Source organism: Pelobates fuscus, chromosome 10, assembly GCF_036172605.1.
Source record: "Pelobates fuscus isolate aPelFus1 chromosome 10, aPelFus1.pri, whole genome shotgun sequence".
Taxonomy (NCBI): Eukaryota; Metazoa; Chordata; class Amphibia; order Anura; family Pelobatidae; genus Pelobates; species Pelobates fuscus.
This window is the reverse complement of record NC_086326.1, coordinates 98826403-98841171: the sequence shown is the minus strand read 5'-3', so window position 1 is coordinate 98841171 and position 14769 is coordinate 98826403. Positions and strand designations below refer to the sequence as shown.

The following is a 14769-nucleotide window of genomic DNA, read 5'->3' as shown; positions in this document are numbered from 1 at the left end:
CAGTCAAACATTATCATAAAACAAAGTAGGGACTACCGCCAGTCTTTTTGTTTCATTTCGCTAATCCTTTACAGGTGACTACTGTGAGGAAGTCTGTAGACCTCAGTGTTATACTTTTGTACATTATTGTTAGCACAGCATTGATGTAGGCTCCTGTCAAATAAGGTGTCAGGAGCTGAAGAGGTCCCTCCTGGTGGTCATAGCGACTGTGCGAGGGACAACTTCAGGTATGTAGAACGTTCCTTGCCCTGCACCCACTGGCTACAGCACTGCAAGCGTCTTAGTCACCGTTTTGCTAAATATGGAAAGACCTCAAAGGGTAGCAGTCTTTGTAACACTGTTCTTCCAGAGTAAAATATATGTTAAACCAAATGATACGGTTAACAGAATTAAACCTATATATAATATTCTCATAATGCTTATAGCGATTTATTTTTTTTCAGGGGAGAAAAATTTATTCATTTTTTACTTCCTTCCATTTACATTTGTGAAAAATACATCCTCCCTTTTGATGGTTATACTATTACTGTTAGAATTATGCAAACCTATATCCAAAACCGTATACTGAAAGGGGGAGCCGTAACTCCAACACTGCCTGACGTGTTTGTTTTAAAGAATTGGAGCACTTAGCTTTCATAACAAAACTACTAGTAAAAATGCTTAAGAAAATAAATGAATGGTATTGGGTAATGGGGATAGGTAAAGGGTAATTGAATTAAAGCAGGCAGGTATATTTACTAAATATAAAACATTTTTGTTAAGTCTTGAAATAGAGTTGTAATATGTGATTTCAAACAACATCAACCTTTAATTCTTTTTAAATGCAAATCTGATTATACAAGACTTTTTTCAAGTAATATAATTTTCTTTCAATATATTAATTTCTCATTTTCGCAACTGTCATCACTTTTGTTTTCTTTGTATTTTCCCAAAAACTATCTTTATTTGTTTAGGCTCTATTATCATTTCATGTTCTGCTCTCTGCTTTTTCCCTTTTGTTTTTCTTTCTGTTGTGGTGTGTAGAAGGTAAGCAGCTTCTTGCGGCAGCATGTTCTGTTAACCTCAGAATGCTGTGTTATCTCCCTGTCTAATTGTGTGGGCATTTTTTTTTATTTGTTTTATTAAGGTTTGTACATACATATACATCTGTGCCTTTGTATGTGAGTATTATAACAAAGAATATTATTGGGAAAAAAACTGGAGCATGAAAAACAAAATACATGGTCATATAGGAAAGCATGACATTAGGACTATCTCCATGGTGCCTACATTAGGCCCTGTGTGGCAATCGCTGTCCTAGGAATCGTAGTGTTGCAAAGCGCTACTGTAAGACCTTGCTGCTGGGTATTGATCACTGCCGATAAGTAGCTATTCTAGGTGAGCCAACAAGTGGTTACGGGTTGTCCCCTCTGGATCCTCTCTTCTTTTTAGCCTTTCCCCCGGTCAGGGTCTCAGTAGGTGGTATGGGTTTCTGGTCCAGCTGTTGCAGGAATGCTTCCAGGTCTTCGGAGGATGACAGCTTGAGTGTTTCCTCACCGTGATGGACAGTGAGTGAGCCTTCTAAATCCTATCTGTATTTCACAGACTGGTCCCTCAGCCTTCTGGCGATTGGGGCTAGCTGCCTCCTTTCCGTCAGTACCGAAAATGGTAGGTCTCCATATATTAAAACTGAGCAGTTTTCATAGGTGATGGTTCCAAAGATCCTAGAGTGATTCAAAATTGCGGTTTTCACTGCCACGTCTCTCGTGACAGCGATCGGGTCTATAGGGGCTTTGGCCAGCGCTGTGGCAGATTTGCGCACCCTGAACACGATTGTATCTGTGGGGGGTCATTGCACCCCTTAATGCATATGAAGCAGCCGAGGTATTCCAGAGAGTGTGGGAGGAGAGGCGTTGCTGCCCTTTGTCCAGGTTAGACCCTGGACAAAGGGCAGCAACGCCTCTCCTCCCACACTCTCTGGAATACCTTGGAGGCGGATGTTCTGCGGTCTATGGTGGGCCTCCATTGTAGCTACTGCACTACTCAGTTGGTGGACTTGCTGGGTGAGCCCCTTGACTTGACTCTGTGTTTCCTGGAGCAGGCCATCTCTGACTGTCTACCTCTCTTCCACTGCTGTAATATTATGGTATATCACTCCAATTTCGGCCTTCCAGACCCCTCTCCGGTCGACCAGGAGCCTTCTGATGTCTCCTTTTGTAGACTGAGTGGAGTCGTCAACGGAGTCCGAGTGGCACGAGGAGAGGTGAGTGTTTCCTCCTCCTCGTGGGAATCCTCTGAGGCTTCCTGGTCATTTTGGGCATTAGGCATGGGCCTTTCAAAGGAGATGAGGAGATGTCAGGTAAGCGAAGGCTTTCCGGACGGTTTTACTTCCTATTTTTGCGCCTCATAGTGTCCTCTGTTGGGGGTAGTGAGTGTTGTAGTCTCAGACTAGATATTTTCGTGGCTGAAATTGTTTAACTGTGGGGTCGCATCGGAACCCCGTGTATAGACGTCTGGTTTGGTGCTCAGCTGGCCATGTCCCCTGTGTGGGGTATCCATATTCCACATCTGATGTGACACCGCTTTCTATTGGAAGCCTTGTGAATCTTAAGTTGGCAGTTAGGACGTCTTGAGTTGAAAGTAGATGCCACACCAGCTAAGGCTGCCTCTGTTGGCCACTAAACATGGTGTGGGACCTTTTGAGATCATACGTCATGGTAGACCAAAGTGGACTGCCTTACTAGGTAAAAAGGCTGTACTCATTCTTAGGTTCTTGCGTCAGTTATCACCTTAATGATCTTGGGTCAACTATGAATTTATTGGAAAGATCTTCTTATCTGTGTTTTTCAAATGCAATGCTTTGTGTCTTGGTCATAGCCGTATACGTAAAGAACAAGGTAAGGCTTATGTTTGGCCTGAGTGAACCTGGAGCATGCAAATGTAATGGGCAGTTTGGTTGATATTGGTAGCTCTGTTCTGATGACGTTCTATTAAGGCAGGGTTCTCCAAACTCCGGCCTTCCAGATACTGCTGAACTACAACTCTCTCTGGTTATCTATTTCATTCAAAGAATCACGGGAGTTGTAGTTCAGCAACATCTGGAGGGCCGGAGTTTGGAGAAACCTGCATTTATGAATTGCCTCTTTTTACATAAGGTTTGAGTAGTTTTTTCCATTTCCTATTTGTAATAAATTTTAAATCTAGTTTCTCAAAGGTCATGCGGGGTCATGGTCTCCTACTTCTGGTTTTGTGTCCTGTAGCTTTCTGAGTTTTAATTCTCTGCCTGCTGTTTGAACTGTTGCAGCCAGACTCCACCATGCATGTGTATTGCTCATTTGGTTTTGAGGTGTGTATAGGAGTTTAGTTTGTGTTTTTTATATTGAACAAAATTTGGTCTTTTCTCCTACTACCTAACAAAGATAAGGTTTACTACCTAAAGATAGGTTTACTTCATGTGAATGTGTTTTACTGTTTTTAACTTTTCAATAAAGTGTGGGTTCTCTCTTATTTACCAACAATGGTGTTTAATTCGGGCATTTAAAAGTTATTACAGTTTTCTTGGATCTCCCGTATTTTATTCCGCATATATGTAATTATATAAAAAAACACAACAAAAAGGATTTGGCACTAAATAGTTTTCTTGCAATGCCTTTATATTCATTGCTTGAAAGATGGTAGGACTTCATTATAATGTCATCTTCTAATTCCACGCCTGTGATGTCCATGTCGGAATGGTGGCTTTGGATACTGACATACTTGGTTCGATCAAGTAAACTGGTATATCTTGGTTTCAGGAAGTGAAAAGTATCTTTTATTTCTGCACAGGACACAGATGCCATGAAGAGAGCACTAGCCCTCATTGATTCAAAATTGAACCAAGCTAAGGGTTGGCTGCGAGATCCTAATGCTCCTCCTGGTAAGTGTTGCTTCAGGAATAAAATGAACACTCTTTTTTTTCCCTTCGTAGAATTCACGTATTGCAGTTACCTATGTATGAATTGTTTGCTATGGTTTGGTTATGTGATCTTTTTGCTATTTACGTTTGATACTGTGTTTTAGCGGGCAAATTATTCTAGGTTTGAAAATCCTTCTTGTGTTTCCAGATATCGGCCTCAGATCATTGCTTTCTGATAGTTTTCCTTATAAGTCTTCTTTTTTTACAACGACAAAAACATTATTTGGGCTTCACTCAGAACATACATTATTTAATGGCGGTGCTGCTGAGGCCTGACATAAGTAAAGTTATGTCAGAAAGAGTTTCAGGGGAGTTGGGACATCGATGTAGGTATCGAGAGGCATGATGGCCAGCCTTCTATAACAGTTCTCCCACCTGCAGGAGAGAGGTCCTGAGTCACCAGGCACGCAAGTAGGGCACAAATCAATTTAAGTGCAAGTCCAAATGCAATCAATATGGGAGTGAAATGCAACAAGGCAGTTCTATGTATACAGGGAAACCTGATGCAGTGGTGACAAGACTGGGGGAAATCCCAGTGTCCCAGCCCCAACAACCAGTGGCGCGAGCCTCTGGAGATTATCGCCCTTAGTCTCTAGCAATCGCTGTTTATATCACAGAGTTCTGGAGCAGAATGCAATATGTAATGTAAATGAACCCCAAACAAATCAAAGAAAAATGACGTATGTTATCTCCATGCATCAACAGGACACTCAGCATGACACCCAGCACTATGGTTTTTTTTTGTGTGTGCTGTCTATTATACTTGCACACATAATATGATCGCATACTTCAGTTTGGAGATACTAATATAATTGGAGGCTTCTTTTCTAATCATGTGTATTCCTCTATGTAGGTGATACTGGAGAACAAGCGGTGCGACAAATATTAGATGAGGCTGGAAAAGTCGGGGAGCTGTGCGCAGGGAAGGAGAGGAGGGATATTTTGGGGACCTGCAGAACTCTTGGACAGATGACTGATCAGGTTTCTGATCTAAGAGCTAGGTAATGATGGCATCGTGTTCTAGACTGATAAGTAATATGGCATTGTCAGTCCTAGTGTGGAAGCAAAGAATTGCTTTTTCAATTAAGAAAATGTAAATCGTGTAGCATTTCAGTTAGGGAAACCTGCTGTTTCTGAAGACCTGTTAAGTGAAATGCATTCTGGAGTAGGCACTGCAGTGTCTGTATATTAATCAGAAGAATCTTCAACTTTCTTAAGCAAACCATCATGTGAGGAACATCCATATAACTGCACAAAACCAAGTGGTACAGGCTTTCCTGCTGACCAATGCAACTACATGCTACAATTCAGGAATGCAAAATTTAATATTTTTTAATTCTATAGGCAATTGTAGAATTTACAGTTCTAGCAAACGTGTCAGAACTAGAATAAAGACAATGTTTTGGTTTTAGCTTTAACTTTTTTTCTTTTTCTTTACGAAAGTGATCTGGAATTTTTTTTCTTTTGTAAAGGGGTCAAGGAGCCTCACCTATGGCCATGCAGAAAGCACAGCAAGTCTCCCAGGGATTAGATGTTCTTACGTCCAAAGTTGAGAATGCAGCTCGTAAGCTAGAAGCTCTGACAAACGCCAAGCAGGCCATTGGGAAGAGGATTGATGCAGCTCACGTGAGTGTTAAACTGGTTAAATCTCAAGACAACACCATAAATAACTACTTATTTTATAGAATCGCATATTGAATTGTACAGAGAACAGTGATGCTCATATAGAGCATAGATTTATAGAAACTTATTGCATGCACTTTTCTACTTTTCTAACTGTCCTAATATTATAACAGACCTTTATTGAGGACTCATGCCAGGATCAGTATCTAACAGAGATCTAGAGATCATTGAGCTGTTGTTAAACTGCAGCACTCGTAATAATCAGTCCACATGTAACAGAGAACAGATACTTAGATTGTCAGTCACAGTATATAGAGATTATTCATATAACTACATAAATGCTACATTTGAAAGCATCAGAATGAATTGAATTTAGTACAAGGGGGCTCTTTGCTTATAAACTAGGAATGGAGATAGTTGGTTGCCGTCTTTAGAGGAGGAGTAGGCAACCTATGGCACCGCAGATGCTGTGGACTACATCTTCTAGCAATATGGCTAAAGGCATTATGGGAGATGAAGTCCACAACTTCTTCAGTGCCGAAGGTGTCTTTACCTTGCTTTTGAGTGTCCTTTTAAAAGCTAGACAAATCCAGATTCAGGAGAATATTTATTCAATTACCGTACATCTTTTTCTTGTAATATATCTAATGCAGTTCATACAGGGCTCAACATTGTCCCTTATTTCTGGTCTTGGAAAGTGGAAATACTGTGATTCAACTGTGATGAATGTGCTCTCTCTTCCTGCTTACGGTGTTTCGAACATCCAAGTGCACAGGAGCTAAAAAACATTTTTAGCAGTTTACTAGAAATCTGCCCATTATTCTTCCTCCGTCCCTCACCAGTATATTTTCCAAGCCAGTTAGGGGTTGACAGATATATTGGAGATGCAAAGAGCAAAAGAGACTTGCAAATCGCTGTCACCTCCTGTAGCATTGACATGTACATGAGGAGTGTCCAGTTCAAAAGCAAGCCATCTCAGTAAGCAGGATAACGCATTTTATTGCCCCCTCTAGGTATAGAGACTAACACTTTGCTAACATCTCACCCTCCTTGCTTTCCCTTCTCTGTCTAAATCCAATTTTAAGAGGGACACCATCTTCACACTTTTCTCTATCGTGGCACTCTTCACACTCAGAATCTTTGACTATTTAACCATCTTTGCTTTCTATAGTGATAAACAAAATGGTGTTTGTGATTGTTCTGTTTGTTGTGAGTAACTTCCAGGGTTGGTTAGCAGCCTGACAATTCAAATTGCATCAAAATTATTCCTGACAACAATATCTGTATAGGTAGATGACATATTGAGTTTTACTAGTTGGTTTTTTTCATGTCTCATCGTAACCCTATTTCATCCACGTCAACTCAATTCTCAAACTGCCTTCCTGATATTTGTTATCTGAATTGTGAGGGCATAAAACTTATAATTCTATTTTTTTTTTTTATTGAATATTTTGTAACTGTATACAATCTGCCTATGATTTGAATGAGTCGTATACGTATTGGTATAAAATTTACCTTCCTTCCATTAGAGAGCAAGGGGCATTGCTGGTGAAATAACTAATTCCTGGAATGTATGTACATTGTTTTATCTTTTAACCCAAACAGAGCTGGCTTGCAGATCCCAATGGAGGTCCCGAAGGAGAGGAAAATATTAGAACCCTCCTTGCTGAGTCCCAGAACATAGCTGAACTATGCGAGGATCCAAAAGACAGAGAGGACATCCTTCGCTCCCTGGGAGAGATTGCAGCTCTCAGTGCCAAGCTTTCGGACCTGCGTCGACAGTATGTACATACGGGAGGTGATGGCTGATAAGTCTCCCCTCTTACTGGCGAATAATTACTAATTTTGCTCTGCTTTTCCTGTTAGTGATTTCATTAATTTTACTTGGCTTAAATATCTGTAGTGCTCTTACCAAGTTTCTGTACTTGAATCTCTTAACCCAGGGGCAAAGGAGACTCACCGGAGGCTCGTGCATTAGCCAAGCAGATTGCTACATCGCTGCAGAATCTGCAGACCAAAGTTAACCGTGCTGTGGCAAACAGTCGCCCAGTGAAGGCAGCCGTGAACATGGAAGGAAAGGTTGAGCAGGCTCAGCGCTGGATCGACAACCCTACTGTGGATGATAGGGGTGTTGGTAGGTGGAGACTAATTAAAGTATGCCTTCTACCATAGTGACAGTCATCCAAGCAAATTCTTGTAGCTACGGTTTTGTTTGTTTATTTTTGTGGGTGTAGGATGACTGACTGGAGGAAAATTACTCATAACTAGATCAATAGTAAATGCAAGCTTGGCTCATATTTCCAAGGTAACGTAACGAGAATATAAGCCATCTACATAAAATGTGTTTTAATTAATATTAATATATATATATGTTAAAAGGCCTGAACTTGTGGAGGCCTGAATTTGTGGGAGGAGTAAGTCCCCTACTTAAACTCCCAGCCCCTACTCACCTCTGCCGTTCAGCTGATTGTTTGGTCCCCATAGCAACCAGCACTTCCGGTTCCCGCCAGAATTTTTCTCATGTTTCCAGCAGACAGACGTTCAGTACAAGCCCTCCTTCTGTTCGTAGCCTCCAAGCCGTTTTCCGGTCGAGGTACCCGGCTTCCGGTCTCAACACCGGCACGTACTCGTGAGTTAGGCGAAGGAAATAGCGTTCCGCTATTTTCCCGCCGTTCGGGCCTAAAAACGTGAGGGTAGGCTCCCTTTAAACTTAATCACACTATTACATGCTCGTTTAAACTAATCTACGCTCGCACCGGTACTTTTTCTCATCGTTTACATATCGTTTACATATCGTTTACATATCGTTTACATATCGTTTACATATTCATACGTTATTCACTATGTTAAGTACAAACACGACGCTCCTACACATATGCGATTAGATCTTATTTAAATAGGCTACTGTATGCATTTAGGTCTATTTTAAATAAATCTACATCAGGTTACTATTTAATACCTACTCGTCTGTTTAGTGTCATATATTTTACTCATTTTAATACCAGCCTTTTCGATTTTCTATCAATGTTAGACAGCAATATTCATTTTACTAACCTTAATACTCCCACTACTATTATAAAAAATACGGCTTGCTACCCTAAATTTTCTGTAAAACGACACATATACTAATTAATACTTTGTCTAAACAGTAAATACACCCGGAACATTAAATACATGTGCTAAAGCATTTCTCATATAATCACGCCGCCACATATTTTTGACTTTACAGAATACTTTGGTTTCTCACTTTCTGAGCTAAAGTTGATAGTTTCAAGGCCTTTTTCTTTACAGGAACAGGTACGGTATTTTATCACTCTTTGTCTTCACGGTCTAAGTAAAATTCATTTGAATATATAAAATTAAAATACAAAATTCATTACATACCATTGCACCTGTTGTTAACTAGGTATATTTTGTTCAGTCAATCCTTAAGCTCCTGAATTTAACCTAGGCTTCCACCGGTCTACACTGGTAACCTACTACGTCCATACGAAATTTCTGTACGTCCTACCAAGGTATAGTCCTCTAATTTCTACTTACAAATCCTCTTACAAGACCTCACGTAGTCTCATCATCTCCTTTCTGCTTTTTCAGAAGCTTACGCCCACGATACGTTAATCTCGTTACTTTATTTTTCTATCCAGACATACGGTCATACGGCCTCCAGGCTCTGGATCATACACCAAATCCTGACCCGGTACTCAGCCATACCTTCAGGTACTTACGCCCTTCCCAAATACGTCCATTTTCCAACCCTAGGCCTCATTCAGCCTTCTCAAAAAATAGGAAAAATCGTCCCAATCAAAATCCATAAACATTCCAGATCCCTCAACGCAGGATCACGCATGCCGCCCCTATCAAAAAGAAAACAAATCATACGCCACCACGATACGTATAAATACATCAACATCTTTCTTAAATTCCCAGGATTCTTCAACGAGGACAACTAGACGACAAGACTCACTACACTTAATCTGCCTAAAAGGTTCCAGAAACCATTTGCGTCCAGTTAAGGTTGGTATCCACACACCACTCCAGGCCACGCATTATACCCTTAGTATACAATCGAACTGGCTACAGGGTCTAGGCCTTACGCCTTAAGCTCACCCTATTAGTCCTAATCCTATCCTGCGAGGCCATCCATCCCCGCCCCACCTCAACACGGAGGTACGGCCCCACGCCCAAATCATAGTTAGAAGCCTCGCATGCCCTACTATAGGGCTCTAGTCAGGGCCTCACCCGTCACGGCCACACGTTTTTATCTTTCTTTACTGTCACCGAGAGGCCAACACCCCGCCACCACGTCTGTGGCAATCACGTCATAAGCCAAATCATAGGTAGAGCCTCTCACCGCCACTTGGCAATTAGCAGGGCCTCACCTACCAAAACATTCAACAGTTAAACTCTTCGCTTCGGCATCTAGCATTACAGTCCAGTTCTTCCATTTACCTCACCCCCCACACACCCCAAACTTCCGTACTCCCTCACTAATGTATCTTCGCATAATCATTTCCTTTTTAGAATGTCCCAAGAACCCATGCCAACCGAAGAACTGACTGAAGATATACCATTCACGCCAACCAGACCCGAGTCTCCAAGCGATTCTCTCACCCTTTCAACCCCCACGTCCTTGAGAGCATGGACTATTCCCAAAATTACGGCCGAACTTAGGCTCAGGGGAATCCCCTTCCCGGCCACAGCCAGAAAGGCTGAACTTTATAGGCTACTGACCCAACAAGCCCCCGAGCCTAGGCCAGGCACTAGCTCTCAAGGACTACCACCAAGTTACAGCACGTCCAACCAGGATACCCTGGCAGAGATCTTGGCCAATCTTCAGGCCCTCAATAACAGACTATCCAAGGTGGAGAGCGCCATCTCCTCCCCAGGTACTACTGCGGTAGTCCCAGCTCCTATCATGATAGTCCCAGCCCCTATCACGATAATCCCAGCTCCTATCACGGCTGTACCCATCATACCTACATGCCCTCCCATACCCCCCCCCCCTAGCACCAGGCACAACCATTACACCATTTGAGTCACCAGCACACTCCGTCCCTGACTCTATCAAGAAAGATATATTAGACGGAAAGGACGTGTGTCTGGTGTCTCTGCTCATAGCCTCCCAGGATGTTCTTGAGAACAAGGCCTTCAACTATGGCGACATTTCTGTGGTACTCAAGACGAGGGATCCCAGGCTTAATAAAAAATTATCAATCCCACAGTTTGTGATAGCCTTCGGGATATATAGAGATGTTATTTGCACAGTGTACCCCCACAGGAGAGAGGAGTTAGACCTTTATCTGCACAAGGTGGTGGATCTAGGCATCAAGTACGGGGGCTCCTCGTTCTATGACTACCACAAGTCAGTGTCAGCGAAGGCGGCGACCCATCTAAAACAGTTCAATATCAAAATGAACTGGGGTCAGATGGACACTGATTTGTTCTGTCGCCACTTCGCTGGACTCAGGCCCCCGGCTTGTGCCATATGCAACTCGACATCCCACATGGCGGACTTATGTCCAGTCGAAGCAGATCCCACCACCTCCACACCCACCTCTCACTCTTTCACACCTCACTCTACTTTCACCCCCTACAGCAAGTCATCAGGTGGTCTTCGGGATAAGCTAGGTAGGCCCATCTCCTTTCTAGGGAAGGCGCAGGTGTGCAATAACTTTAACGCAGGCTCCTGCAGTTTCAGCGCCTGTAGATTATTGCACATCTGCTCCATATGTTTCAGGGCACATACTAAGACCATGTGTCCAGCCAGGTTGTCACCAAACAAATGACTAACCGACATAAACATCGACAACCTGGTTTTTTATCTAAGGTCTCACCCTAGCAGGCATCTGGTAGATTATCTCACCACAGGGTTCACTAGAGGGTTTCTCACGGGTATAGTTGCCATTCCCCCAGGTACATTAGAATGTCCTAATCTACAGTCTGCACGTTTAGACCCAGTCTCCACAGACTCCCTCATTGCCTCAGAAATCACCAACGGGTTTATGATAGGCCCCTTCACCTCTTCACCATTTTCCTCCTGGCGCACTAACCCCATTGGCATCGCTACTCACAAATATTCTAATAAAAAACGTTTAATTATTGATTTATCGGCACCGCACTCCTCTTTTGTTCCTAGCATAAACGCACTCATTCCAGCAGACGAATTTTCACTTCAATACGTAACCATCGACGACGCCATACATTCCATAATTTCATCCGGTAACCGACCCTGGCTTAGCAAAACGGACATTACTAACGCTTTTAAATTACTACCCATGCACCCCTCACTCTGGCACTTACACGGTATTAAATGGCGTGATCTATACTACTTCTCTACACGACTCACTTTCGGTTCTCGTAGCAGCCCCAAACTGTTCGACATTTTCGCAGAGTCGTTGTGCTGGCTGCTCCTGAACATCACCAGGTGTCACTCCGTTATCCACTACCTCGACGACTTTTTGCTTATAGAGCCAGGGTCAACATCACCCACATCAATCAAAAGCACTACTGCACTATTTGCCACACTTGGAGTCCCTTTGTCCCCAGCCAAAACTATAGGCCCCACTACCAAATTGACCTTTCTGGGGATAGAACTGGACTCGATTAACCTCAAAGCTAGCCTCCCTCACGACAAACTGACACGTTTGAGAGGGGAAATAGACTTGTTCCTGCGGAATGATGTTTGCACTAGGAAGGAACTTCAGTCCCTTCTCGGATCCCTGAACTTTGCCATGCGCATCATTCCACAGGGAAGATCTTTCATATCCAGATTTCTTTGCCTGATGCACGGAGTTCCGGACTCTGGCACAGTTTCGTTGGACCCCCACGCCAAGGCTGACCTAGCTATGTGGGGGAAGTTTTTGAAAGACTGGAATGGAATCTCCATGTTTATTCCCCCTCTCTCCACCTCTTCACCCATCATCCACACAGACGCAGCAGCCAATACCGGTTTTGCAGCCATTTTCGGGAACCACTGGTTCAGGGGCCATTGGCCCACTGAGACGGATGCCTTGCCAGGATTCAGAGAGACCTCAGCTTTATTTGAAATCTATCCCATTGTGGCGGCCGCACACACCTGGGGTCATCTCTGGTCTGGCAAGGCAGTCAAATGCTACTCTGATAACTCGTCAGCTTGCAAAATCATGAACAAAGGGCGATCATCTTCCCTAACCATCATGCGGCTGATTCGCAAGCTGACCTGGTTGGCAGCATCTGGCCAGTTTCACTTAGTTTGTTTTCACATCCCGGGGATTCACAACACGGCCGCTGACGCTCTTTCTCGTTCTCAATTTCAGGCATTTTCTCAGGCACTCCCAACGGCTCACCTACAACCATCCAGGACACCACGGTTCCACGAGCTAATCCTGGATTAAGCACACTCTTGAACCACGCTAGAGCACTCACTCACCAAGCATTATCACCAAACACGGCTATCACTTACAATAGGGCACTTAATATATTTAATAAATTCACTGCAGAGTTCGGTCTACAAGGTGACTTCTCTATTCAAACCATGGTGGCTTTTGCCTCCTTTTGCCACCTACACCTAAAACTATCCCACAACACCATCAAACTCTATCTCACGGGGGTCCAGCACCACAGCCTCACCCTTTTCCCTAACAACACGCCTTTCCTTTCTTCATATCCCATCAAAAAGGTTTTGAAAGGTATAACTAAGGTTTCACCTCCACTCTCTACCATTAGATTACCTATAGATGGGCCTATCTTCAGGTCACTTAGCAATCTCCTTGACACAGCCCCATTCGACATCGGCACTAATACGGTGATTAAATCTGCTATATATCTCGCTTTCTACGGTTTTCTCAGACCTAGAGAGTTCACCGTGATTTGCCAAGGAGATATAAAGCTAAGTCTTAAAATATCACACCTCACTAAGATAGAGGATCACTACCAACTTTCGATCCCTACAACTAAAACCAACCAATCACTACATCCTACTATAATTCCTCTCTTCCCTACTGATAATGCCTGGTGTCCGGTTAAAGTATTAGATCACCTACGGTCATCTCTGCACGATCACCCACAGGACTCTCCGCTCTTAACACTACAAGGGCACCCGTTAACCACCGCTAAATTGATGGTTCATATCAGAATTTTGTTAGCTAAGCTCGGACACAACCCGACGACATTCTCTGGGCACTCCTTCCGTATAGGAGCCGCCTCTGCAGCCTCTAGCACTAACACACCGGTCCATATCATCAAGAGACTGGGACGGTGGAAATCCTCCATATATACGGCATATATTCCACAGCCAGAGAAAGAGCTTCGCCAAGCTTTTAGGAACTTGGTTTTGTAAAAAAAAATGCAATAAAGTGTGTATTTCTCAAGTTTATCTTTTGCCCTCTTTTATTTACAGGCCCACTCGTACGTTGGTTTTTCGGCACACCACAACCAACTTTGCTCACAGTTACTATTCATTACGTATTTAAATTCAGAGCACAAGTTAAAAGGCCTGAACTTGTGGAGGCCTGAATTTGTGGGAGGAGTAAGTCCCCCTACTTAAACTCCCAGCCCCTACTCACCTCTGCTGTTCAGCTGATTGTTCCCACCCACCTACACCCTGTTATAAATACATTCTCCTTGGTGGGCCCTCTTTTATTTACAGGCCCACTCGTACGTTGGTTTTTCGGCACACCACAACCAACTTTGCTCACAGTTACTATTCATTACGTATTTAAATTCCGAGCACAAATATATATATATATATATATATATATATATATATACACACACACACTAATGATGATCATCAACATTATATTGTTTCTGTCAGTGGAGAATGAGCTTTTTCCATAATAAATTTTATTTTCTTGCTCTTTTGGGACAACAGTTGTTTATCCTAGGTTAGGGGTTATGTGAGACAGGTGAAAATGTCATATACCTTCCATTGTAACATAAAGGCCATTTGATTTAACTTGTTACCTCCTACCACTGTGTTTCTATCTCTAAATCCATCCCCACTGCATCTCTGGGTACCCTGGTGTGTTTCAGCTTCCAATCCACACCTTGGCTGTGTGCCTCTGCCATAGTCTCTAACCTCTGTATGTCTGGGCTTCTTCTCCCTGACCATGCATTTCTATCTCATCTACCCCTCAACTGTCAAATCTGGGCATAATTGGCATGAGGACTTATAATTTGAAGTCCTATGTTACTTACCAGGTAAGACCACTGCAAACCTGGATAGTCCTTGG

At 42.9% G+C, this 14769-nt stretch overlaps 1 protein-coding gene across 3 annotated transcripts in view; it reads left to right on the top strand.

Moving 5' to 3' along the window:
- Window positions 1-14769, top strand: part of VCL (vinculin) — an 81287-nt gene that overhangs the window by 48488 nt on the left and 18030 nt on the right. For all 3 annotated transcript variants that reach the window (XM_063434278.1, XM_063434279.1, XM_063434277.1), the window contains 5 exons: window positions 3805-3895; window positions 4788-4935; window positions 5407-5560; window positions 7163-7338; window positions 7501-7691. In XM_063434278.1, coding sequence (XP_063290348.1) covers window positions 3805-3895; window positions 4788-4935; window positions 5407-5560; window positions 7163-7338; window positions 7501-7691 — 760 coding nt within the window. The remainder of the gene's footprint in view (window positions 1-3804; window positions 3896-4787; window positions 4936-5406; window positions 5561-7162; window positions 7339-7500; window positions 7692-14769) is intronic.